This window comes from Ahaetulla prasina, chromosome 7, assembly GCF_028640845.1.
Source record: "Ahaetulla prasina isolate Xishuangbanna chromosome 7, ASM2864084v1, whole genome shotgun sequence".
Taxonomy (NCBI): Eukaryota; Metazoa; Chordata; class Lepidosauria; order Squamata; family Colubridae; genus Ahaetulla; species Ahaetulla prasina.
In genome coordinates, this window is record NC_080545.1 from 16,365,939 (window position 1) to 16,393,528 (window position 27,590).

A 27,590-nucleotide genomic window follows, 5' to 3' on the forward strand; every position below is an offset into this window, starting at 1 on the left:
CCCTCCCTCTCCTCTCCCTCTCTCTCTTTCTCTATCCCTCCTTCTCTCCCTCCCTCTCTCTCTTCATCCCTCCTTCTCTCCCTCTCTCCCTCTCCTTCTCTCTCTCCCTCCATCTCCTTCCCTGCCGCTCTCTCTCTCCCTCCCTCCGTCTCTCTTCCCCTCCCTCTCTCTCCCTCTCTCTCTCCCTCCCACCCTCTCCTTTTCCTCTCTCTCCCTCCTCCCTTTCTCTCCCTCCTCCCTCTCTCCCTCCCTCTCCTTCTCTCTCTCTCTCCTTCTCTCTCCTCCCTCCTCCCTCCTCCCTCCTCTCTCTCTCCTCCCTCTCTCTCCTTTTCCCTCTCTCCCTCCCACCCTCTCTCCCTTTCTCTCCCTCCCTCCTTCTCTCTCTCCTCCCTCCTCTCTCTCCTCTCCTCTCCTCCCTCTCCTTCTCTCTCCTCCCTCCATCTCCTCCCTCCTCCCTTTCCTTCTCTCTCTCCTCTCCTTCTCTCTCCTCCCACCTTCTCTTCTTTCTCCCTCCTCCCTCTCCCTCCCTCTCCTTCTCTCTCTCCTCCCTCTCTCTCCCTCCCTCTTTCTCTCTCTCTCCCTTCCTCCCTCTCTCCCTCCCTTTCCTTCTCTCCCTCTTCTTTTCCCTCTCTCTCCCTCCCACCCTCTCTCCTTTTCTCTCCCTCCCTCTCTCTCTCCCTCCCTCCCTCCCTCTCCCCCAAGGAGACCTCCATGTTTCCCATTTTTAGCCTCCCTGGCCTCCAGTAGCATTTTACCACCCAAAAACAGTCCTGTTTTTGGCCTCCCTGGCCTCCAGAAGTTGGTGGGGCCGGCAGATAGGTGGGATGATATGGGCGGGGCAGCCTGATGGTCCCGCACAGGACAGATTAATGGCTTCGGTGGGCTGTATCAAGCCGGCAGGCTGTAGTGTGAGGACCCCTGATATAGGGTCTCCTGCTTGAGCAGGGGGTTGGATTAGAAGACCTCCAAGCTGCCATCCAGCTCTATTCTGGTTGATTGAAAAAGGCATTGCACAAATGGTTACATCGTGTTGGTTGCCTCACAGCATGAACAAGACACTGTTGGTGAACTGGGCTTTCAGATCATGTGATCTATCATGTGATCATATGGTTGATTATAGAAGATGTGACCCTCAAAAAAGGAGTTTTCCAAAGGCAACCAGGAGGAAGCAAAGAGAATTTAAAAAAACCTTCTCATTTTTCTAGACATACTTCCATATTAATCCTGCATTTTTACCCAGGATTAAATACTGGATTAGAGTTGTATCAGGGTATGGCTCAGAAAATACTTAATCTAAATCCAAAGAAAGCTGTAGAAAACTCACAAATTTTGGAAATAATTTCAACCCTGGTTAGCCCTAATTTAGATTATTTTTGTTCCAGATCTGGGTAAGGTCAGCAATGAAAAAAATAATTTTGGATTGCACGGGTGGGGGGAAAGCATATATGAAGACACCAGTTCTTAAATTAACTAACTGTTGATTTTAATTCAGAAATCTCATGTTGATTAACACAATTTGAGCTAGAGATAGGATCCTGGAGCATCCTATCGTTGGTTCTTTCCAATTAACACACAAAGAAAACTAAATTCTTTTGTTCACGTCATAACTCTATGATGTTGCATTCATACATACCTAGTAATGTATCTTCTGGATGAAGATCAGTTGTAGCAGGGGACATAGGCGCATTGATAGCATTTTTACCTTCTTCTTGCAAATCAGACACTGAAAGAATGGAGAGGTCAAAAATATTTGTTAATTGTATATAGCTTAAAATTAGATTTATTTCTGCTTGAAGAAAAATGCTTCATAGATTGTATTTCTCTTTGCTTGGATTGAATGGACTGGCTGAAGTTATGCTAAACCCCTCCACTTTTAGGGTAACTGCTTATTACAGTCCATAACTATTCTGCAAATTTTGAAGGGTTTTTTCCCCCATTTTTATTTTACCTCTTTTCATTCTTCCTTAAATGGCTGTAGCTAATTCAGATAATATATTGGAAAGGTAAATCAAATATAAATTATTGTGCTCTTATCTTGTGGAAAGACTTGAACATTTCTAGCATAGAATTCTTTATTGGCCAAGTATGATTGGACACACAAGGAATTTGTCTCCAATGCTTAAGCTCTCAGCGTACATACAAACAAGTGATGAATCATGATCATAACCATAAAATACGATAATTATAAATCATAAGGTACAACACTCAGTGATAGTCGTAGGATACTAAATAAGCAAACTACTTTCAAGTCATGTAAAATTCTTAGTATCTTTGTAACCTTGAAACAAGGAGCAAAATTCAAACTGCAAACTAAGCATGTAAGCGGGCAGCATATGAAAGGTATGCATTAAGCCAGGGTCCCCAACCTTGGCAACTTTAAGACTTAAGGACTTCAACTCCCAGAATTCCCAAACCAGTCATACTGCAGGTTGGATACCATGCTGGCTGGCTGAGGAATTCTGGGAGTTGAGGTTCATGAGTCTTAATGTTGCCAAGGTTGGGGACCTCTGCATTAAGCAATCTGCTTTATTCCTCCAAATTATTAAAACAATATTTGTTTTAATTTCATGTATCTTCCTCTGTTCTTACTGAAACACAATGGAAGAACAAGCCACGACAGTCTTTAATTTTGCTACTCAAGCAATTGAAAGAGCAAAGAACTATTACAATATACGTTTCTCCAATGCTGAATGATTGAGAATTAGTAAAAACTAATTCTTTTTTTTTTAGTGTAATTAGTAAAAACAGAAGCGAAGTAGCCATACTGCATATGCCAAAGAAAAGCCTCCCAGAAATTAGAACCCAATAATTATTAAACAGACTTGTTTTCTAATAATTCTTCAAAACGTGAGCCGGTTTCAAATTGGAGCTGAAGATGAAACATTTCTGGACTCTTCAAGAATAAGACAGAGACCACCGGAGTCAATCCTCTTGGTTGCATCGGCTTTTCGACTTACTCAGCCTTAAAACATGCCAGATTAAATAAAAAACCAGAGGCCTTGAATAAAATGAACCTTTTTGCCTTTTGCTAAAGCAACAACTTTTGTGTTCTGGGCAATAAAACTGCATTGAAGGAGGCCAACTCTCAAAAACAGAAAACACCAGAACAAAGATGGACTGTTTTCCTCCAGCCTGCTTGGATCTTTTTGACTCCAGTACTACCACCTCCAGGGCTTTTCTTCAGAAAGAGCCACTTCTCTGCATCAAATGATGTTACTTTGGCTTTGTTCTCTGGCTGGATTCTGAATCAGAGACATCCATTGGTGGAGGGGAGATTGAAAAAGGCAGCGTTTTGGCCACAATGCATATAAAAAAGAAGTAAACTTCAATCACACAGTGGCAGCTGCCTTCTTGAGATAGATAAGGTAAAGATAAAAGTTCCCCTCGCACATATGTGCTAGTCATTCCCAACTGAAGGGGGCGGTGCTCATCTCCGTTTCAAAGCCGAAGAGCCAGCGCTGTCTGAAGACGTCTCCGTGGTCATGTGGCCAGCATGACTAAACGCCAGAGGTGCACAGAACGCTGTTACCTTCCCTATTTTTCTACTTGTATTTTTTACGTGTTTCGAACTGCTAGGTTGGCAGAAGCTGGGACAAGTAACAGGAGCTCACCTCGTTATGCAGTACTAGGGATTCGAACTGCTGAATTGCCAACCTTTCGATCGACAAGCTCAGCGTCTTAGCCACTGAGCCACCACGTGAGAGAGAGAGAGAGGGAGGGAGAGAGAGAGAGAGAGAGCACACGCAAGTGCCCCTGGTTTACTCTCCCAATTTTACCATAGTACTTACCAGAGATTTCCTTTCCAACCAATTATGTAGGCTTAATTTGTTGTGTATTTATTTATTTATTTATTTATTTAATTAATTAATTAATATACCGCCCTTCTCCCGAAGGACTCAGGGCGGTTTACAGCCAAATAAAAACAAAGTTAAAAAAATTAAAAAACATTTTAAAAATCTAATTCAAATTAGGCCAAAACGAAATAAAAACAATGATAAAACCATAATAAAACCCACATTTAAAATACGTTAGGCCAGTCCTGCGCGATAAAACAAGAAAGTCTTTAGCTCGCGTCGAAAGGTCCAGAGGTCGGGGAGTTGTCGTATCCCTGGAGGCAGCTCATTCCAGAGGGCAGGAGCCCCCACAGAGAAGGCCCTCCCCCTGGGCGTCTCCAGTCGACATTGTTTGACTGACGGTACCCTGAGGAGGCCCTCCCTATGGGAGCGCACAGGTCGCTGGGAGGCTATTGGTGGCAGCAGGCAGTCCCGTAAATAGACCCCGTGTAGACCCCTTCTCCAACCGAGCACCCTTCAGATCATTTAGGCTAGTGTTTCTCAATCTTGACAACTTTAAGAGGTGTGGGACTTCAACTCCCAGAATTCCCTGGGCTGAGGAATTCTAGGAGTTGAAGTCCGCACAACTTAAAAGTTGCCCAAGTTGAGAAATACTGACTTAAGACTGTAATATCACACTGTGCACAGCCACTATCCGAGTGAGATGGGGATAATAGGAACTGTGGTCCAAGGCTTTTGAATGACCTGATATTACCATAAAAACCCAACACCCTCATTTGCTATTAATGCTTTTCGCGGGTAAAAACAACAACAGTGATAAGATTCTCTGCATTAAATCTCATAGTTCCAGTTACAACTTAAAAACAGCTAAACATATTCCACAATGCTATAACAGTGCATCATTTTATCACTTCAAATGATGGTCAGCATCTCTTATCATGACACATTTTTCAGCCAATTGTTGAAAAGGTGAAAATCCTTTCAGCTTTTCCCTTCTAACTCAAGTCTCCGCACGGTATAAACAGCAGCACCCACCCAGTATTTCCCAATGCAATCTCCATGCTCAGAAGCTGAATCAAGAATGTGGAACTAAAAATAAATCACAACACAAAGCTATCCTCTTCTTGTTACTGTCCCAGAGCGAGCTGGGGAGGGGAGGAGACAGAGATATGCAAGTGAAATCCTGGGTTTAGAAAATTTAGAACTCCGCCGCCTTCGACATGACCTGAGTTTAACTCATAGAATCATCTATTACAATGTCCTTCCTGTTGAAGACTACTTCAGCTTCAATTGCAACAATACACGAGCACACAATAGATTTAAGCTTAATGTGAACTGCTCCAATCTTGATTGCAGAAAATATACTTCAGTAGCAGAGTTGTTAATGCTTGGAACACACTACCTGACTCTGTGGTCTCTTCCCAAAATCCCCAAAGCTTTAACCAAAAACTGTCTACTATTGACCTCACCCCATTCCTAAGAGGTCTATAAGGGGCGTGCATAAGAGCACAAGCATGCCTACCGTTCCTGTCTTATTGTTTCCTTTCATTATATCCAATTAATATAGTTATTACATACTTATGCTTATATATATGCTTATATATTGTATAGTTATTTCATGCTTATGCTTATATATACTGTGTGACAAATAAAAAAAAAGTGTGCTTTTCCCCACAACCCATTTGCACATTTGCCCAGTATGGCAAAGACAAGGCTTCATGTTAGCAGAGAAAGGCCCAGGTGTCTGCAAGATCTCCCTCATGCAGTTAATCCACACAGAAGCAGGCATTCACTCAATATTTCTTTCCTACCTCTTGTTTTCGTGCACTTTTTACAAAGCAGAGGTGCCATACTAGCACCCTGTAGCATTAAGGCTGCCTCTTACTCCGAAGGGCAGAGTTGCCGGTCCAAAATGAGGCGAGGAGAGTGACAGAAACTGACCGGCCAACTTGGACTGACTTGGTCACAGTTTTTCCAGAAGCAACGGCAGCTCCCAGCAGAGGCGAAGGGTGTAATAGAAGATACCCTGGCAAGACTGAGTGAAATTCAAGAAGAATGGATGCTTTACACAGGAGCTAAATAGCTGTCATTCTCTCTGAGTGTGAACAGGGTTTCTAGCGACTAATCTATAGGGGAGATTAACCCACTGCTCAACAAATGCCCGCGACAGTGGAAGGAAGGTCTGCAGGGTACCAGATCCCCAGAGGTGGGTTTCAGCAGGTTCTGACCAGTTCTAGAGAACCGGTAGTGGAAATTTTGAGTAGTTCGGAGAACCGGTAGTAAAAATTCTGACTGGCCTCGCCCTCACCTATTCTCTACCTCCTGAATCCCAGCTGATCAGGAGGAAATGGGGATTTTGCAGTAACCTTCCCCTGCCACGCCCACCAAGCCCTGCCACGCCCACCAAGCCACGTCCAAAGAACCGGTAGTAAAAAAATTGGAAACCCACCACTGCCAGACCCATCAAAACACGGGAAAATACGTCACAGTTGGGGTTGCACCCAGCAGGCAATTGGGGGGGGGGGCATTTCTACAAAAAACAACTGGCGTTTCTCAGGACCACGAGCTAAGCCCAAGATCACAAGAGGGTGACAAGACTGTCAGTGCGTGGCACATATGAAAAAAAAATTCCTTCAGGAATTGTTAGAAAAGCACGCAAAGCCAGTGGAGTTCCGTTGACAACTCATGGTGAGGATAGCACCATCTTGATCCATTAATCTCTAGGGATTATGTATGTATCAGGTTTCCTACAAGTAGGTTTTGGTCCTTTTAACCATGTCAAAAATCCTGGAACTCTTAAGAAGAGCAAGATACCTAGTGAAGAAATAAAAGCTATTTTTCTTCATCACATGAAGTGCTGATATCGTTTTATAATGCCTTGGTAAGGCCACACTTGGAATACCGCATCCAGTTTTGGTCACCACAATGTAAAAAAAAAAGATGTTGAGACTCTAGAAAGAGTGCAGAGAAGAGCAACAAAGAGGATGAGGGGACTGGAGGATAAAACATATGAAGAACGGCTGCAGGAACTGGGTATGTCTAGTTTAATGAAAAGAAGGACTAGGGGAGACATGATAGCAGTGTTCCAATATCTAAGAGGCTGCCACAAAGAAGAGGGAGTCAACTTATTCTCCAAAGCACTTGAAGGCAGGACAAGAAACAATGGATGGAAATTAATCAAGGAGAGACGCAACCTAGAACTAAGGAGAAATTTCCTGACAGTCAGAACAATTAATCGGTGGAAAAACTTGCCTCCAGAAGTTATGAATGCTCCAACACTGGAAGTTTTTAAGAGATTGGACAACCATACCAAGAGATTTGTATTGGTCTTCCTGCCTGAGCCAGGGGTTGGACTAGAAGACCTCCAAGGACCCTTCCAACTGATATTCTGTCCATGTATCAACATCAACATGCTGTTACCGCATGCCTCCCACCGACCCGTACGCTCTCACAGAGAGGGACTTCTCAGGGTGCCGGCCGCCAAGCAATGTCAGCTGGCGGCCCCCAGGGGAAGGTCCTTCTCTGTGGGGGCTCCCACACTCTGGAACGAGCTTCCCCCGGGTTTACGCCAAATACCTGACCTTCGGACCTTCCGCCGCGAACTGAAGACACATCTTTTCATTCGCGCGGGGCTGGCTTAAATTTTATCGATTTTAAATTTTATCGATTTTAAATTTTTTAATATTAATTTTAATGGGGTTTTAGTTTTATATATTTTAAAGTTTTTTAGGCCAATTATAAAATAAGTTTTTTAATTTGTATTTTAAATTGTATATTGTATTGTCTGTTTTTACTTTTGGCTGTACACCGCCCTGAGTCCTTCGGGAGAAGGGCGGTATAAAAATCGAATAAATAATAATAATAATAATAATAATCATTACAGTAATAGCACTTAAATTTATATATAGCTCCATAGTGCTTTACAGCAGGGGTCTCCAACCTTGTCAACTTTAAGACTTGTGGACTTCAACTCCCAAAGTACCTCAGCCAGCTTTGCTGGGAGTTGAAGTCCACAAGTCTTAAAGTTGACAAGGTTGGAGACCCCTGCTTTACAGGACATTATCCTGTATACTTTCCTGAATACTTTTCAGGAAACAAACAGAAACACAGAACGCAAAACTAAGTATTCAACTTGGAAATCTAACTGTCTTCTCCTCCTCTCCAAAAAGTCATACAATACAACATTATCTTATGCAGACAAGGACATACTGTAGATTCCTTTGCAAAGCAATCTAAAAATCTAGCAGTTAAAAGTCAATAGCCCTTGAAAATTAAGTGCAGCTGTCTTCTACATTGTCTCTACAAATGAGTTTCTATGAATGGTAATCTGGATATTCAAAAGAAGCTAGATGATAAGTACTATTTAATTATAGCTGCAGTTATTTCTGGTCTAAGATCTGAACTTCACAGTATTGAAAAACAGCAGCTGCGAAGCCACTGAATAGAGCAGCTAATTATGGGACACAAGTGCTCTCTGAGTAAATCAAGCTGGGATGGAGAACTTTACCAACTCAAAAAGACCTCAGTTTTACCGTACAGCAACTAAAGTATTGAAGCGGGCAAGGGATGATGGATAGATAATTTCTTTTTTATTTTTATATTGTCTTGATTTACTCTTCTTACCTATTTTTTTTTTGTAAAGCATAGCAAGTATTGAAGTGGGCAAGAGATAATAGATGGATGATATTTATTATTATTTTTCTGAGTTACTTTTGTTGTTCTGAGTTACTTTTTCTCTTCTCTCGCTCTCTTCTTTTTTCCTTTTTTTTAAAGTAGGTGACATGATTAGAAATTAGATAAGATGGAAAGAAAAAGTTCCTTAACAAAGGGTGATATGATCAAAAGCTAGAATAAGTGATAGAAATAAGAAAAGGGGGAATATTAGCGTATACTTTTTTACATCATAAAATGAAAGTAATAACAAGAGAAAATGTGGAATAATTGAACAATGATAGATTATAATATAAATACGCATTATTATTAGAAATATATAAGCGGATTGAATATAAGGATTATGATAAACTTAATTAGTTTTATTTGTATCAGAATGTATGACACTCAGGTGCCACACTGTTCATGCATTGATTTGATATTTTGATTTAAAAAAAACTTAAGTATTAAAAAAATAGGATGCTATGCATAAACAGCCCATTTTTAAATAATAATAATAATAATAGACGATGCAAACAAAGTGTTTGATTTATGGAGAGTCAAAGTATTGAACTTCGCTATTTTATCAGTAACAGCTCTGCAAACAGAAACAAAAATCATTCTTTTTACTGTCATTTTTTCTGATGTTTTCTCCATTTCAAGCCATTTCCCCAGAACAAGCAAGAATCAGCTATTTAGAAATGTCAACTCATCACAAGTGGCAAGACTACTACTACTGTACTTACAAGCAAGAAATAAAACCAAACAATTGGCTTTGTCAGAAATTTCTCCGTATCTCTTTCAGACAGTGGTGGGTTGCGACCGGTTTGCACCGGATCGGGCGAACCGGTAGCAATAGCGGGAGGCTCCGCCCACCCACCAGAACGCTTCTGCGCATGCGCATAAATGCCACACGTGCATGTAAGCACATACGCACAAGCAAACCAGTAGCAACGGGATTTGGAACCCGGCCCTGCTTTCATGGTTAGTAACACTGACCTTTGTATAAATAAACATGATCAGGTAGACCAAAGCATCATAGAATGGATCCCCCTTGACAAAAAGCACCTATGAAAGAGACCTATAAGAAGAGGGTTCAGAATAGCATGTTGAGTTTTAACTTCCCTCGGCCAATGAACTATCACAGAATCAAATTTCAGAAACAAAACTTTCAAATCAATTTGGCCTTTGTAAGAAAAGAAACTCAAGCTCTATTTATGGAAGAATGATGGCTGGAAAATAAAAACGCATATTGGCTGGGAAATTCTGGGAGTTTCTGGTGGCTCAGACTGCTAAGACAGTCTGTTATTAACACAGCTGCCTGCAATTACTGCAGGTTCAAGTCCCACCAGGCCCAAGGTTGACTCAGCCTTCCATCCTTTATAAGGTAGGTAAAATGAGGACCCAGATTGTTGGGGGCAATAAGTTGACTTTGTATATAATATACAAATGGATGAAGACTATTGCTTAACACAGTGTAAGCCGCCCTGAGTCTTCGGGGAAGGGCGGGGTATAAATGCAAAATAAATTAAAAAAAAACATTTTATCTCAAAATTGCCAAGGTTGAGAAATGCTTAGATTTTTTTTTTCTTCCAATCACATCCTATTCTTAGAGAGTGCCTGTGCATGGCTAAGGTTAAAATACAATTCCAACTTTATTGTTTGTTTTGTTTTTGTTTTGTTTTTTGTTTACATTTATATCCCGCCCTTCTCCGAAGACTCAGGGCGGCTTACATTGTGTAAGGCAATAGTCTCATTCTATTTGTATATTTACAAAGTCAACTTATTGCCCCCCCAACAATCTGGGTCCTCATTTTACCTACCTTATAAAGGATGGAAGGCTGAGTCAACCTTGGGCCTGGTGGGGCTTGAACCTGCAGTAATTGCAGGCAGCTGTGTTTTAATAACAGGCTTCTTACAGCCTGAGCCAGACCTCGGCCCTGTGGGTTCTTGTGAAGCCAAAAAGCACCAGATGAAGCCATGTCCTAAGTACTTTAACACCCAGCCAACCTTTGCTGATCTTAAAAAGTGAAACACTATTGAACCACATTGGTTATTTGGATGGAAGGCTACTCACAAATCTAGACGGGGAATTTAAAAAAAATGGAAATGAGAAACTGCTTCCAAATTTGGCAAGGACTATTCCAACTCTATCTTCATTGTTAAATTAACTCAACTGTTTGTTCTTAGCAGGATAGCACTGGGATCAAACTGGGACAGATTGCTCTTCTGTCAAGATTATAAAACTTTATATAAGCAAATGTCTCCAATCAAACTTACAGACTGAGTACAAGTCAACACAGGAATGTTAAATAATCAGTGTTAACTAACTCTAGCATCCTCTCTTGTAATGTAAGTCTTAGGTCAGTGATGGCTAACCTTTTCCGGACCAAGTGCCCAGAGGTGGGTTTCAGCAAGTTCTGACCAGTTCTGGAGAACCGGTAATGGAATTTTTGAGTAGTTTGGAGAACCGGTAGTAAAAATTCTGACTGGCCCCGCCCCCATCTATTCTCTGCCTCCTGAGTCCAAGCTGATCGGGAGGAAACGGGGATTTTGCAATATCCTTCCCCCGGAGTGGGTAGGGAATGGAGATTTTACACTCTCCTTTCCCCTGCTACGCCCACCGAGCCATGCCACGCCCACAGAACCGGTAGTAAAAAAATTTGAAACCCACCACTGGTGCGCGTATGTATGAACCCCCAAAATACAATGCGTGCATGGCCCCCTGCATGCCCCCCATCTCCCATGCATGTGCCCTGCCCCCCCCCGTGCATGCCCCCCGCCCCCCGTGCATGCACAAGCTGCCCCCACACATGCACACATGGCCCTCACCTCCCACACATGCACAGCAGAGACCTGAAGACCATCCGGCCGGTGGGAGGTACACGCGTAAGTGCAGCGGAGCTGAACTGGGGCGACAGCTCGCGTGCCCGGAGAGAGGGTGCTGCGTGCCACCGGTGGCGCACGTGCCATAGGTTCGCCATCACTGTCTTAGGTAAATTAAGAGTTTAACTATCTTCTGAAGCAAAAGGAACAGAAGAGGAAGAGCAAACAACTCACTGTTAAACTGATGATCCCTCCAAGACAGAGAGATACGCGCATGAACAGCTTCTGTTCTGGGTTTCCAAAAGCCCACTATTGCTTGCAATTATTTGGAAATCTAAAAACAAAACCCTCCCACTTTCACAAATGACTCTGCAGGAAGATCAGTCAGAAGGCGATAAAACAGAAACAAACCACACAGCCACCTCAAACCTTCTCTTCCTCACATCCCTTATTTGTACAACTATTTCCAGATAACTGTTGGTCAGACAACCAATTGGTTGATTGTGGCCAGCCAGTAAGTAAACGGCTCAGCTCTACTCTAGTCCAGTTCCTGAGTAAGAAAAACTAAGGTACCTTTGGTCCAGTCATTTTGGGGGATTATTAAGTACCGGGGACTCCATCTCTAATTCTTTGATTCAACCTTTCTAAAATCTTACAAAATAATATTTAGTTGCTGCCAAACAAGGCTTTCTAGTTTACATTTTAGTGGTTTAATTCTTCACTCTTCAAAAATCATCAGCAAAAAACTGGACAAGGGTTATAATTTCAGAGAGCAACAAACACTTGCAAATAATCCCATTCGGCCAATCCAGCAAAGAGACTTGGAAGATGATAGGTGAAATCTTTCCACTTTCAAGGGGCCACAAAGAACACAGCAAAACCTTTACACTGGAGCTGGGGAATGAAATCAAGAATACACCATTCTGTATGTTGATGGCACCCAGACTACTCTACGCACAGAACTGGAAGGTCACCTCGATCCCCACAATGGATGAATGGCAACAAAAACTGACGGGAGTTAGCAGAGATGGATAAATTGACTGCAGTGGATTAAAGAAAAAAAATACAAATACCTTCATTTCTACTTGGAAACCACTTCTGGACTTTGTGCTTGAGGTGGGGAAAAAATGAAACTTTGATTTTGGGTTTTACCAGTTAGATAGATCTGTTGTTATAGAAAGGGTTATGAAAAAGTAAAAAGTTGAGGGTAGATCTTAATGCCTTATTTTACTGCACCAAAGGAGTCGGAAGTCAATGCCTTTTTTTCTTTTTCCATTGCTATCCCTCACTATCCACTTCCATTTTTCCTTTCCTAATTTCCCAAATATTTCCTTTCACATTCTCTTTTATTATAAATTAATAAAGCTATTAATTTCAAAAAGAATACTCCATTCTTGCTAAAGGCTGGGGAGGGGGAACAAACCATCTCATCTTCTGTCTCCAAACAGAATCCTGTGTACCTTTTTCCTGGTCAGAAATCGCATTTTCCCATTCCCACCCCACTGCATTTTGAAGGGTATCTGTACAGTGGTGGGTTGCCCCCAGTTCGGACCGGTTCACAAAAATCGGTAGTAAAACCGGCTGTCCCACCCCCACTCCGACGAACGAGTCAAGGAAGTCCGTAACAAACGTGGCAACGAACCCTCTGCAGCTTGCCAAGTGCCTTCGAGGTTTATCAGGGCAGGCAGGAGTCCAAGTTGTTGACTTCAGCGATGGGGTCCGGTATCAGCCAACTAGATAAGACTTTGCTTGACTCAAGGTTGGAATGCCAAAAGATGGTCCTTTATATAGGCTGTGGGGTGTGGCTCCATGACTCAGCATTTATCCAGGCCTGCCCCACCCTTCCTTCTGCTGGTGTTGCCTCTCAGATCTCCGGAAGTGAGGGTCACCCACTCTGAATTGTCTTCAGCTGGATCTGCTGTCAGCGTCTGGGAAAGGGAGGGGTCAGAGGGAGTAGGCCCAAGTAATTCCAGCACCTGGCTGGCTTCTTGCTCTGAAGGCTGAGCCAAAGGAACACACGCTGTATGAGTGAGGTTTATTGGGCTACTCCTTTCACTCCTGGAATCCTGTCTGGGCATGGGGCCAGGGCCGAGGGCTGGAGGCATGACAGGCCGTTCATCTTCATTATCAAACTCGGAGTCTGATAAAAGGCCCGGTTGGAGACAGGAGGGGTCCGGCTGAGGAGAGGAGGGAGGACGAGTCACAACACCGGCAGGAGGATCTGCCTACTGACCCAGATATCTTCAGGAAGCTTCTGTGCATGCAGCCCCATTGCGAACCGGTAGTAAAGGTAAGTAGAACCCACCCCTATATCTGTAGCAGTGGTGGGATTCAGCCGGTTATGTCCTGTTTGAGTGAACCGGTAGTGGCGACTGCAGGAGGCTCCACCCACCCGCCCTGACATAATGCATGAGCACTGCGCATGCGCGGAAGGCCGTGCGCATGTGCAGAGACGGCGCGTGTGAGTGAAGCGTGCCCGCACTCACATTTGCGAACCGGTAGGGAAGGTAAGTGAATCCCACCTCTGATCTGTAGGCTGTGGTGAAAAAAAAACAAGATGGCGGGCATAACAGTGCAATCGAAGTTGCGGCGGTCTTTATGCACATCACAGGGCGTCAGTTGTGCCATTGCAGCTGCCGTGGCGACTGTTTTGACCAGGGATGTTTTGAGCATCCCTGCTTGATGTGGAAGAAGTTACTACTGCATTTTCTGTATCTGTATATTTGCCTAAAAATGAAGACTGGTAATGATAGTAAATCAAGCCCCTTTACCCCTGCAGCGATGTTGATAGGCTCCACTAACCAAAGAAAATAGCTGGGCCTGGATTGTTGCAAGTATGCCAGACAGCTGAAGAAGAAAAAAGGGCATTGGAAGAATATCTGAAGGACAATGCAGAAGATGCGCTGAAGCTAATAGACCACGAAGGTTTACTGAGTACTAGAGATGTGATTGTTTATGGCTGCCTCTTGGTCAACGTAAAAGCACGATGAATCCTGTTTTGTGAAGTTGTGGTTTAAGGATTGCTTAAAAATTAGACTTAACCAACTTTTGCATGCTATGTACATTTTTCCATTTCTGTTTTAACAGAACAGTGTTGGAAGGGACTTCGGAGGTCTTCTAATCCAACCCCCTACACAACAAGGAGACCCTATGTCATTCTAGACAAATGGCTTTTCCAATCTCTTCTTAAAAACCTCCAGTGACGGAGCTCCCACAACTTCTGGGAGGAAAACCATTACTCGAAGCAAACTGGTTAATTGTTCTGTCAGGAAATTTCTCTTTAGTTGCTTCTCTCCTCGATTAGTATCCATCCAGTGCTTCTTGTCCTGCCATCTGTTGATTTAGAAAATAGGCTGAGCCCTTTTTCTTTGTGGCAGCACCTCAAATATTAGAACACTGCTGTTGTTTCACCCGTAGTTCTTCTTTATCCTAGAGTAGATATATGCAACTCCGGCAATCATTCTTCAAATGGTTTAGCCTTCAGCCCAGGGGTGGGATTCAAATAATTTAACAACTGGGTCTCTGCCCTAATGACTGGGTGGGTGGGCGTGGCCATGGTGGGCGTGGCCAGGAGTTGTGACAGGCAGCACTCGGCCTCTTGCACCCCCAGGAAGCAAAAACGAGCTGCGGGGGGGGGATCACCCCTCACACTCCGTTTGGGCCTAGGAGGCCTCCCTGAAGCCTCCTGGGAACGAAAACAGGCCGTGGGTGGGGCCCACTGTATCCCCCAGCACCCCTTTTTGAGCCTAGGAGGCCTCCCTGTATTTACCTGGGAGGCAAAATGGGGCATGTGGGGACTCCTGGAAGGGGTGGGGCCAGCAATTTAACTACCGGTTTGCTCGAACCGGCTGAATCCCACCACTGCTTCGGCCCCTTAATCATTTGTTGCTCTTCTGCGCATGCTTTCCAGAGTCTCAACATCTTTATTATATTGTGGTGAGCAAAACGATGCAGTATTACAAGTGTGGTTTTACCAAGGCATTATAAAGCTGTACTTCACATGATCTTGATTCTGCCCCTCTGTTAATGCAGCCTGGGATTGCATTGGCTTTTTTGGCAGCTGCAGCACACTGCTGGCTCATTACTTAAGTGATTGTCCACTAGGACTCCAAGAACCCTCTCACAGTTGTTGCCATTGAGCCAAGTTACTATCAGTCCTATACTTCTATGTTTCCTAGATTGAATCTCCAACCTACAGATGATTGGTTCTCTTCCCCTGATAATTGAATCTCCTATCATCAACATGCACTTTTTTCCTAGGGAAGTCTGAGCTATTTTTCTTCCTTTCACAGGAACATGTGATGATGCCTCTTTTCTAGTGTCAGTCTCTTCCTAGTGTAGAAAGTTAGCACCCACCCCTCTCCTAGAAGAATGAAATATTTTGAGAAATATTTTAAAAAAGCAGAATATTATATTTCCCTGGAAACACATTTTTTTAGAGGCAGGAAGCAGACTCACTCTTAATAGCCCTCAGCAGATAGAGAGATAGCTAGCTCTATTCATAAGCAAATTCCCTGCAGCAAAGTCTGAACAAAGGTAGGATTAGCCCTCAGCCACAATAGGAATTGCCCAACAAGCTGCTTCATTGCATCACCCTCCAAAAGTCAACCAAGCTTGGCTCAGACAACCTACAGAGCCAGCTATGACCTCCTACAACAGCCAATAGAATACATGTTCTTGAACAGGAAGCTCAAGTTCAAAGCCCAAGAGAAGGTATAAATACCCCTCAATTTCAACTTCATCTGGTCAGCTGCCCAGAATCCATGTGGTTCTGCTTCATCATTGAACCCTCTTTCCAATCAGCATCCAGACTCCATTTTATCTCCGGTGCCTTTCTCCCAGACTGGAACTGAACCAGATGGCTATGTCTTCCAACACTAGTGTCAGTCACTTTTTCCATGTTATGTTTCTTTTTAATAGTTTAAAGATTAAAATTTAAAAGTGTGTAAATGTTCGAAATGTAAAACAGTTAACCACAATTTTTTTTAAAAAAAATCTAATTTAAAATGCTAAAAATTCATTTAAAAATATAAAAGTACGCTTAGCAAATGTCTTAACAACATAAATTTTGGGCTCAATTGGTCGTAAGTCGAGGTCTACCTGTACTTTGGGAAACTTAAGAGGTGTGGACTTCAGCTCCCAGAATTCTTGGAACTGAAGTCCACCCCCTTAAAATTCCCAAGGCTGAAGAACCCAACCTTACAGCCTAGCTTTGACAAAGTGGTCTACCATTTCAAGCTAAGGAACATCCATCCATGCAGCCAATCATTCCTAAATAGCTGCTTAAGTACCAGAGCCTCACAAAAATTGTTAAAAGAAGGTGCTTTCAAACACTGAACCGTTACAGAGGAAGTAAAATGTAGGTCATAATTAAGGAAGTCAAAATAAATACTCCTATCCTTGCACAATTCTGCAATCTTTTCTCACAAGGATGAACAAGTCAACACAATTGACCACACCCTTTATTACCAACATGCGCAGCTATGCCAAACCTACTGTTGTGTGATGAACCTCTTCAGTCATTGCAAGCCAACAGTCTACTTACATGGCAACACAAAATTTAAAAATACAGTTGCATTATTTTTTAAAAAATATAAATCCAAATAACACATGTCTGAAGGGAGTGTGAAAGAACCGAAATACAAAAAAGAAAAAAAATTTAAAGATAAAGGAAGCATAAGGAAGAAATTTGCATTCAAATCCTTTAGATCAGGGCTGTCAAACTCCTGGTCCGCGGGCCAAATGCGTCATGCGCTGGCCACGCCCGGTTTAGCGAAGGGGGGGAAGTCGTGATATGTCACGGGATGACATCATGACAACGTGAGTTTGACACCCCTGCTTTAGATCTTTTCTTTTAAAATGCAAAGACAACAATTCTGTGCAAAGAACGCATTTACTGTGAAGATTAAAAAGAATAACAGATAAAACTAAATAAAGCTGATTTGTATTTACAAATACCAAGGTCCGCCCATGGACAATTTTATACACATGTCCAAAATGTTCATATTATTATCAACGGTCCTGAAGTGAGACCTTCATTGAAAAGAAGTATTTATTTCAAATGTAATTTTCTATGAAGTCCCATTTAACATGACACTTTGGAGGAAAAAGCTAAAGAATAGCTGAAAATAAGAAAATAATGCAAAGCCTTGAGAATAATGCAAAGCCTTGAGAAACCTATTCAGCTACTTTTAAATTTGAATAGAATAGAGCTGGAAGGGCCCTTGGATGTCTTCTAGTTCAGCCCCCTGCTCAAGCAGGAGACACTATTTCATTTTAGATAAATCTCTTCTGTCCAATCTCTTCTTAAAAACCTTCAGTGCTGAATCACCCACAACTTCTGAAGACAAGCTGTTCCACTGGGTTAATTATTCTCACTGTTAGGAAGTTTCTCCTCAATTCCAGGTTGCTTCTCTCCTTGATTAGTTTCCATCCGTTGTTTCTTGTCCTGCCCTCTGGTGCTTTGGAAAATAAGTTGACCCCTCTCTTCTTTGTGGCAGCCCCTCAAATAGTGGAAAAATATCCCTAGTCCTTCTTTTCTAAAACTCAAATTTTGCAACCATTCTTCATGTTTTAGTCTCCAGGCCTTTAATCATCTTCTGTGTAACTCTTTCCAAAGTCTCAACAATATCTCAATCAATAAAAACATTCCAAAATGTTCTTTAACATTTTTGCTAACCCCCATATTTTTGCTATATCTTTGAAACATTACACAGGATCAAAACGCTTCCGCTTATTGTTCTTTGGAATGCTTTCCTGAGGCCCAAGCCTGCTGCACAGTGACCAGATTGTTATTATTATTAAAGGTTTCACCTGTAGAAAAATATTGGTTTAAAATTCCTGATGTGTCGGGAAGCAGGAATTCACGATGTCCAATAGAATTATGCCAACTCCTGGTGCTAATAACTTGAGGAATGCTTAAGAAAAAACATCTATATTGATTTAAATAAAGGGTGGTTGTTGTTTTTTTAATGTAAAGCTTGTTTAATCTAAACTCAACACTCTGGAGTTCATGAAGTCCTCCTTCATGGAGCTTTTGGGACAATACAACAGAAGTGATCTGAGCAGGGGGTGGGCTTCAAAAATTTTAGCAAGGGGTTCTCTGCCCAGTTACTGGGTGGGGATGGCCATGGTGGGCGTGGCCTAGTCAGCCTCCTGCACCACGGTGTGTGTTTTGCCCTCCCCGGGCTCTGGAGGCTTTCCTTGAGCCTCCGGGATGGCGAAAACGGATTTTACTATTTCTATGTTAGCCATTTATTGATGTCATATGTCTTTGATCCTGCTTGGTTCATAATCTTTTCCAATTCTTTTTTCATAAAAAAAAAAAAGCAACTGGTGCTTTTGAGAGGCCCCATAAACCAAAGGTGACACAGATCTATTGTCTGCAAATTCAACAAGGATTTTTTCTTTTTCTTTTTTTTTTTTTGTTTACATTTATACCCCGCCCTTCTCCGAAGACTCAGGGCGGCTTACAATGTATAGGGCAATAGTCTCATTCTATTTGTATATTCTATTTGTATCTTATCCCTCTTTCAGGAAAAGGAAAGGATAAAAGGGCAAAAATGAAGTTTCCTATCTGATGCTCACCCTGCAAATAATGCTTTCGATAAACAGTCTGTCTGGAACAGGCCAAACAATCTTTCTGCCGAAGCGGAATTTTGCGCCTACTTAAAAAAAAGACAAAGGAACTTGCTAGTTCTTTTCTCAGTATTTTAATTCAATCATCCAGAGTTAATTCAATCATCCAATTTAATTCAATCATCCAATCATCCAGAGCAGGGGTCTCCAACCTTGGTCACTTTAAGAGAACTCTGGGAGTTGAAGTCCACAAGTCTTAAAGTGACCAAGGTTGGAGACCTCTGATCCAGAGAACCCTAAAAAAAACTTAATCTGTCCAATGAGATGAGTAAGTGGTAAGACAGGGCAAATGCTGAGCAATTCCTGAAAAACTGTTCTTTTGGGAAAAGGCTGAAAATTCTAATATGAAGTTGTTTCATTCAGACTTGGAGAATTGGCCAAACGTAACACCTTCCTGAACTTTTTGTGGCGTGCCGAAAGCTCTTCCTTATACTTCTGGGCATAAGAGGCCCACTTGAAAGAAACAGATCATAAGGAATCTGATAACACTTTTACTGTATTTACTGTAATACATTTAAGAAGAGGCTTTTCGTGATCTCATAAAAGTGTCTTGTCTTCTCATAAAATATGTTAGCTGGAAATGGTGCTACCAGACCTGATTGTTTTTTCCCCACAACACAACTCTCTTCCTACAAGGTCCACAACTCGAAGAAATAGAACACACGTTCTGGACTGCTGTTTGGTTGCTTTTTCAAATGGAAACCACTTGTAGAAATCTGCCCAGGTCCATCACTTCTTCTAAAATCTTTTTTGAACTAGATGCAGCCTTAATAATCTGTAAAATATCAGGAATAACCTTGGGTTATCTAGGGCCTCTGGTGGCTCAGATTGCTAAAACAGTCTGTTATTAACACAGCTGCTTGCAATTACTGCAGGTTCAAGTCCCACCAGGCCCAAGGTTGACTCAGCCTTCCATCCTTTATAAGGTAGGTAAAATGAGGACCCAGATTGTTGGGGGCAATAAGTTGACTTTGTATATAATATACAAATGGATGAAGATTATTGCTTAACACAATGTAAGCCGCCCTGAGTCTTCGGAGAAGGGCGGGATATAAATGCAAATAAAAAAATAAAAATAAAAATAAATAATCCAAATTTACCACTTGCCCGTCTCTGGGATTCTAAGCATTTTCCTACTTGAAGAGAGAAACACAGTGAAGAAATTTGTACATAGAATGTAGAATAATAAATTTGGAAGGGATCTGGGAAGTCTTCTAGTCCAATTCACTACTCAAGCAGGAGACCCTAAACCAGGGGTATCAAACTCACATCAGCACAGCGTCGCCACGTGACGTATCGGGACTTTTCCCCCCTTCACTAACTGGATGTGGGCGTGGCCAGTGCATGACGCATCCTGCCCACGGGCCGGGAGTTTGACGGCCCTGCCCTGTACCATTCTGGACAAATGGCATGTTCAGAACTTTTTGTTCAGCATTATTTATTCAGTTATTATTATAATAATATTATTATTATTCAGTTCAGCCGGAACTGAAGACATTATTTAATCGGGTGGGACTAGCCTAAGTGTTTTAATTAATTTAATTAATTTATTAATTTATTTATAATTTTAAATTTTAAGGGTTTTATATCGGTCTAAGACCGTTTTAGTGAATTAGGCCTGTGAAATATTTCGTTTTAGATTCATTATAAATTTGTGATTTATACTGTGTATTTTATGTGTTTTAATATGGCTGTAAACCGCCCTGAGTCCTTCGGGAGAAGGGCGGTATAGAAATTAAATTATAAAATAAATAAAATAAATTTCATTATTAATTTTTACACACACGCATGCGTTCACTCACAGCTGCTTTGGGGTTATACAAAATTAAGCAACATGCAAAAAAAAATAAATACAGTGAGCAAAGGGATTATAAGGCGGCAAAATTTAATCAAATCTAGTTTATACTGTAGAAAGGTAGCACCCTCCGCTCTCCTAGAAGAATGAAATATTTTAGGAAATATTAAAAAGGCAGAATATTTTCCCTAAAAGAGAAATAGAAATCTTAAGACAGAAACTCAGCCCCAGCTCCCTGCCCCCAGCAGATATTTTGGTTATTGACAAGACAAAAGACTGGGTCAGCCTATCTACAAAACAATACTTCTTCTTTCTTTCTTTCTTTCTTTCTTTCTTTCTTTCTTTCTTTCTTTCTTTCTTTCTTTCTTTCTTTCTTTCTTTCTCTCTCTCTCTCTCTCTCTGTATCTCTCTCTTTCTCTAGAATACATGTTCTTGCACAGGCACAGGAAGCTCAACTGCAAAGTCCAAGAGAAGTTATAACCCCCCCCCTCAACTCCATGGGGTCAGCTGTCCAGAGTCACATGTGGTTCTGTTCATCATTAAACCTTCTTTCCAATCAGCCTCCATGTTTCCAGTGTCTTTCTCCTGGCTTGGAATTGAACCAGATGGATATTTCTTCCAACACCATCACCCCCTGATGTTACCATGGGTAAGAAAAGCACATGGCACCAACCATCAGAGAGGGAATCCAGATCAGATATCCCTCCTTTTACATTTGGATTTGCCAATAAGAGGCTTATCTGCATTTGGAGGAAGCGTTTCAGATTAAAGTCTATCTTCGGGTACAGTTAATTTCACAACTGGAGAAAAGAAGGTGCCACATCACACTTTTTGCTCTTTGGGGCGGGGAAGATGAAGGGAAACGTTGCAGGCAAAGAGACTGCAATTACTTTTCCTGATGTCCGTCGAGTTAACGAGTTAAATAGAATAGAATAGAATAGAATAGAATAGAATTGAATTGAATTGAATTGAATTGAATTGAATTTATTGGCCAAGTGCAGGAATTTGTTTTGGTGCATATGCTCTCAGTATACATAAAAGAAAAGAAAAAGAAAGAAAAAAATACCTTCATCAAAATACAACATTTACAACACAAATGAGGGTCATAGGGTACAATTTAACCCTTAATGATAGCAACAAAAAGTTACAGTCATACAGTCATAAGTGGAAAGAGAATGGTGATGGAAACGATGAGAAATCAACCTGAGTATTGGGAATACTGAGTGGGATTTCTTACTGGATACGTCTGTCTGGAACTAAACATTTTTCACTTGGCCCTTTTAAAATGAGAATAGCAGAGCAGCCCTGGGGAAAGTTGTTACGGTAAGTTTCCTCTGTGGATATGGATGTGAAATCAGGGGTGGGATTGAAAAATTTGAGCAACCGGTTCTCTGCCCCCGTTGCTGGGTGGGCGTGGCCATGGGGGCGTGGCCTTCTCGGCCTCCTGCACCATGGCGGGGGAGCATTTCGACCTTCCCAGGCTCTGGCAGCTTTCCTTAAGCTTCCAGGAGGGCAAAAAATGGCCTCCTCCAGGCGCTGGATAGCAGAAACAGACCAGTTTCCAGACTTCCGGAACTTCTGGGAGGCCTGTTTTTCACCCTCCCAGAGCCTCCGTGTGGGTGCTGCACTTACCTGGCATCCAAATCGGGCCACGTGGAGACGCCTGGGAGGGGAGGGGTGGGCGGGGCCACCCAGTCCTTTCAACTACCGTTCAGCCAACCAAATGTAAAATTAGCATCCAGTTTTCCAGAACTGGTCCGAACCGGCTGACTCCCACCCCTGCGTGAAACTGATCCTACATACATATAAGCATTGCGCATTCGCGCACACACACACATACTGTACACACTTCAAGTGACTTTTCCCCTCTTTGATTCCAGGACATTGCAGGACCTATATGACTAATTTCTGGTGGGGGGGGGTTTCCGTCGAGTTAAGAGCTAAATCATCCCGGGTATCGGAAATACTGAATGGGACTTCCTTCTGGAGAGACTGTCTGGAACTAAGCATTTTTCACTTGGCCCTTTTAAAATGAGAATAGCAGAGCAATCCTGGGGAAAGTCAGATTCCCCTGTGAATGTGTAACTGATCCTACATACACATAAGCATTGTGCATGCACGCACACACACACACATCCATGCAACTCCAGGTGACTTTTTCCCTCTTTGAACCAAGGATGTTGCCAGACCAATGACTAGTTTCTGGTCTTTCGTTGTTGTTGTTAGTTGCGAAGTCATGTCCAACCCATCGCAACGCCATGGACAGTGTTCCTCCAGGACTTCCTGTCCTCTACCATCCTCTGGAGTCCATTTAAGCTCACGCCTACTGCTTCAGTGACTCCATCCAGCCACCTCGTTCTCTGTCGTCCCCTTCTTCTTTTGCCCTCAGTCTTTCCCAGAATTAGGCTCTTCTCCAGTCCTTCGTTCTCATTAGGTGGTCAAAAGTATTTCAATTTCATCTTCAGGATCTGGCCTTCTAAAGAGCAGTCAGGGTTGATCTCCTCTAGGACTGACCGGTTGGATCGCCTCTGCAGTCCAAGGGACTCGCAGGAGTCTTCTCCAGCACCAGAGTTCAAAGGCCTCCATTCTTTGGCGCTCAGCCTTCCTTATGGTCCAACTTTCACAGCCATACATTGCAACTGGGAAAACCATAGCCTTGATTATACGCACTTTTGTTGGCAGGGTGACGTCTCTGCTTTTTTTTTTTTTTTACTCACCATTAAATTTAGATGGCATTTGAACATCTCTGAAATGAAGTCTGAACGATTGGATTTCAGCAACATACACACAAAAGCTGCTCTGTTTCCTTTCACGATTCATGCAATAACCTAAAAGCCAGGCATGTCCTGATCAGTTTAACCATCAAAACAGCATCAGCTAAAGGAAATGACCACTGGATTTCCTGAAAGATACACAAGAAACACTACCCTTATACTCGTTATAGAAGCTAAAGGCAAGGAGATAAAAATCCCCGTCATACTTCCTGAAGCTCTTTAAAACTATTTCTGGGGCATTCTGCAGAAGTCTACACAGCAACCAAGTCTGTATCCAGTATGGAAACAGGCAGAACCTTTCCAGAGCCACTAAACATATATTGTAACCCACCTAGGCAATCCTGACATATCCTTGACCAGTTAATTACTTTTTTTTAAAAAATCAATCTTTAACTGATTAAAGGCCTGGAGACGAAAACATATGAAGAACAATGGCAGGAATTGGGTGTGTCTAGAGAAGGGATGAGGTGAGAGAAGAGTGAGGTCTAGAGAAGGGGTGTGGTGGCTCAGTGGGTAAGACGTTGAGCTTGTGGATCGAAAGGTCGGCAGTTCAGCGTTTTGAATCCCTAGTGCTGCGTAACGGGATGAGCTCCCATTATTGGGCCCAGCTTCTGCCAACCTACAGTTCGAAAGCACGTAAAAAATGCAAGTAGGAAAATAGGGACCACTTTTGGTGGGAAGGTAACAGTGTTCCGCGCGCCTTTGGCGTTGAGCAATGCCAGCCAAATGACCATGGAGACGTCTTCCAACAGCGCTGGCTCTTCAGCTTTGAAATGGAGATGAGCACCACCCCCTAGAGTCGGAAACGGCTGGCACATATGTATGAGGGGAACCTTTACCTTTTAGTCTAGAGAAAAGAAGGACTAGGGAGGGACACCATAGCAGTATTCCAGTATTTGAATGGCTGCCGTAAGTTGAGAGGGGGTCAACTTATTTTCCAAAGCAACAGAGGGCAGGACAAGAAACAATGGATGGAAACTAATCATGGAGAGAAGCAACCTGGAATTAAGGAGAAACTGAACCGTCTTTGAATATTAGCAGCTTTGGTTGGTAGTTATGTTGTTGGTTTTGAGCTCCGAGCTTGGCGATTTGGTTACAAACGTTTCGTCCTCAGTCGAGGAGACTTTGGATTGTGTCAAGCACACAAACGATGTCTCCTTGAATGGGGACGAAACGTTTGCAACCAAATTGCCAAGCCCACATCTCAAACCAACAACATAAGGAGAAGGTTCCTGACAGTGAGAACAATTAAGCAATGGAACAGCTTGCCTTCAGACATCGTGGGTGCTTCATCACTGGAGGTTTTTAGGAAAAAACTGGAGAGTCACTTCTCTGAAACGGTATAGGGTCTCCTGCTTGAGCAGGGGGCTGGACGAGAAGACCGCCAACGTCCCTTCCAGCTCTATTCTGATGCTGATCAATTTAGAAAAAGAAATCCAGGTGAAAGTAGTACAGATTGTCCTTGACTTACAACCACAATTGATCCCAAAAATTCCATGGCCACGCAAGACAGTTGTTAAGTATGTCTTGTCCCATTTTATGGCCTTTCTTGCCACAATTGCTAAGTGAATCACTGCAGTGTTAAGTTAGTAACCTGGCTGTTAAGTGAATCTGGCTTCCTCGTTTGAATTTGCTTTCAGCAGGTCAGAAAAGACCTGCATCCAAATTTTGATCATGCGACCATGAGGATGCTGCAACGGTGGTAAGAGTGAAAAATGGTCGTAAGTCATTTTTTCAGAGCCACTCTAACTTTAATTGGTCACTAAACAAGTGGTTATAGGTCGAGCACTACCTGTACTGAAAAGAAAAGAAGATAGTTCATTTATCAACCCAGGTTTTTCTATCCCTGAAATTTCTGGTAGAAATGTCAATCTGTTGTAAAAGTGAAGTTCAACCCACATATGTCCTGCCTCAAAGACATGACAATGTTGTGGAATTCGTTGGCCCCTGACTTCCTCCAGGATGCTCGGAACTTCCCCATTACATCTCCTAGTGATCCCTCCTCCAATAATATTCTGGTCCAGCCCTGCTTAGCTTTTTGAGATCAGTCACATCCCAGTGAATACAAAAATGCTAAGCATATGAGCCACGGTGGCACAGTGGTTAGAGTACAGTACTACAGGCTATTTCTGCTGGCTGCCGGCTGCCTGCAGTTCGGCAGTTCAAATCTCACCAGGCTCAAGGTTGACTCAGGCTTCCATCCTTCCGAGGTGGGTTTTAGTTTTTTAGTTTTAGTTTTATTTAGATGTTTATACCACCCTTCTCCCGAAGGACTCAGGGCGGTGTACAGCCAAGTAATAAAACCATACAATATACACATTAAAACAAAAAACTTAAAACCAAGCATAATTATATAAATGGCCGAAATTTAAAACAGTCAATTTTAAAACCCTAAAATTCATACATAGCCCCAATAAAATTTAATAAAACTTTTAAGCCAGTCCCGCTTGAATAAATAAATGTGTTTTCAGCTCACGGCGAAAGGTCCAAAGATCAGGCAATTGGCGTAAACCAGGGGGAAGTTCGTTCCAAAGAGTAGGAGCTCCAACAGAGAAGGCCCTACCCCTGGGGGCCGCCAGCCGACATTATTTGGCGGACGGCACCCTGAGTAGACCCTCTCTGTGTGAGCGTACGGGTCGGTGGGAGGCATAAGGTAACAGCAGGCGGTCCCGTAAGTACCCGGGACCTAAGCCATGGAGCACTTTAAAGGTGGTAACCAAAATTTTAAAGCGCACCCGAAAGACCACAGGAAGCCAGTGCAGGCTGCGCAGGATTGGTGTTACATGGGAGCAACGTATGGCTCCCTCTATTACCCGCGCAGCTGCATTCTGAACTAGCTGAAGCCTCCGGGTACACTTCAAGGGCAGCCCCATGTAGAGAACATTGCAATAAACCAAACGAGAAATGACAAGAGCGTGAGTGACTATGCATAAGGCATCCCGGTCAAGGAAGGGGCGCAACTGGCGGACCAAGTGTACTTGGTAAAAAGCCCTCCTGGAGATGGCCGCCAGATGGTCTTCAAACGACAGCCGTCCATCCAGGAGGACACCCAAGTTGCGCACCCTTTCCATTGGGGCCAATAACTCGCCCCCAACAGTCAGCTGCGGTTGCAGATGACTGTACCGGGGTGCCGGCATCCACAGTAAGATGAGTAACCAACTTGTTAGGGGCAAGAGGCTGTAAAGCGGTCTATAAATCTAAGTGCTATTGCTATTGCTATCTTAACTTCCCATAAAGCCACTTCGTAAAAGTACATCTGACCTTCTGCCACCTGTTTTTTTTTTCCTGGACAATAAGCATTTAAACACTGTAGCTGGGATCAACTATTTGCCCTTCACGGTGCATTTTAGCAAAGTCAGCTCAGTTTCATTATCTGTATAGCCAACATCTAACCTTTTAGACTAATTGTGTCTGGCTCTGGAACTGTAACATTTTTAGCACTGTCAGCACCAACCACCCATCAGCCAAACCTGCTACACTCCAGCACCATTGAGGTGGCAAAACGACACCCCAGGAGCAGCGGCTGCAACTCCAAGAAACCATAAGGGTTGCCAGCTCCTTCTTGCTCCTGTGAGAGGGGTTGAGTGGGAAATCTTCACCCTGAGGGAAGTAGAAGGGGCTTGGGAAGAATTGCAGAGTGAACGTCTGGAGGCCTCGAATAATGGTGTCCTTATAAAGCAAATCCAATGCAGAATTTCATTTTAAATGGAAACCATTACTGGATACGGTCTTATCCCTGGAATTGTGTCACATCCAAAATTAGGATTTTGGAGCCTGTATTTTAATTTACTGTAAAATTTAGAACAATGTTTTCTCAACCCAGGTAACTTTAAGACGCATGGACTTCAATTCCCAGAATTCCCCAAGCAACTGGAATTGCAGAGAAGGAGAGATCAAACAGGATACTTTTAAGGCTTCAGTCCTATTCACTTCTATTTCCTTGATGGAATTCACCTGTGGGTATAGGTAGTCCTCGACTTACGACCACAACGGAGCCCAACGTTTCTGTTGTTAAGTGAGACATTTGTGAAGTGAGTTTTGCCCCACTTTACACCCTCCCTTGCCACAGTCATTAAGTGAATCGCTGCAGTTGATAAGTTAGTAACAACGGTT

The 27,590-nt window shown here is 42.8% G+C and overlaps 1 protein-coding gene across 3 annotated transcripts in view; it reads right to left on the bottom strand.

The window, feature by feature from the left end:
* Positions 1-27,590, bottom strand: part of PARVB (parvin beta) — a 57,029-nt gene that overhangs the window by 27,664 nt on the left and 1,775 nt on the right. Inside the window, exons 1-2 of one of the 3 annotated variants that reach the window (XM_058191116.1) lie at positions 11,505-11,558; positions 1,634-1,723 (exon numbers count right to left, since the gene is read on the bottom strand). In XM_058191116.1, coding sequence (XP_058047099.1) covers positions 1,634-1,723; position 11,505 — 91 coding nt within the window. In that variant the 5' untranslated portion in view covers positions 11,506-11,558. Of the gene's footprint in view, positions 1-1,633; positions 1,724-5,605; positions 5,746-11,504; positions 11,559-27,590 lie in introns of those variants that run through there. The other 2 variants (XM_058191115.1, XM_058191114.1) reach the window with 2 other exon arrangements.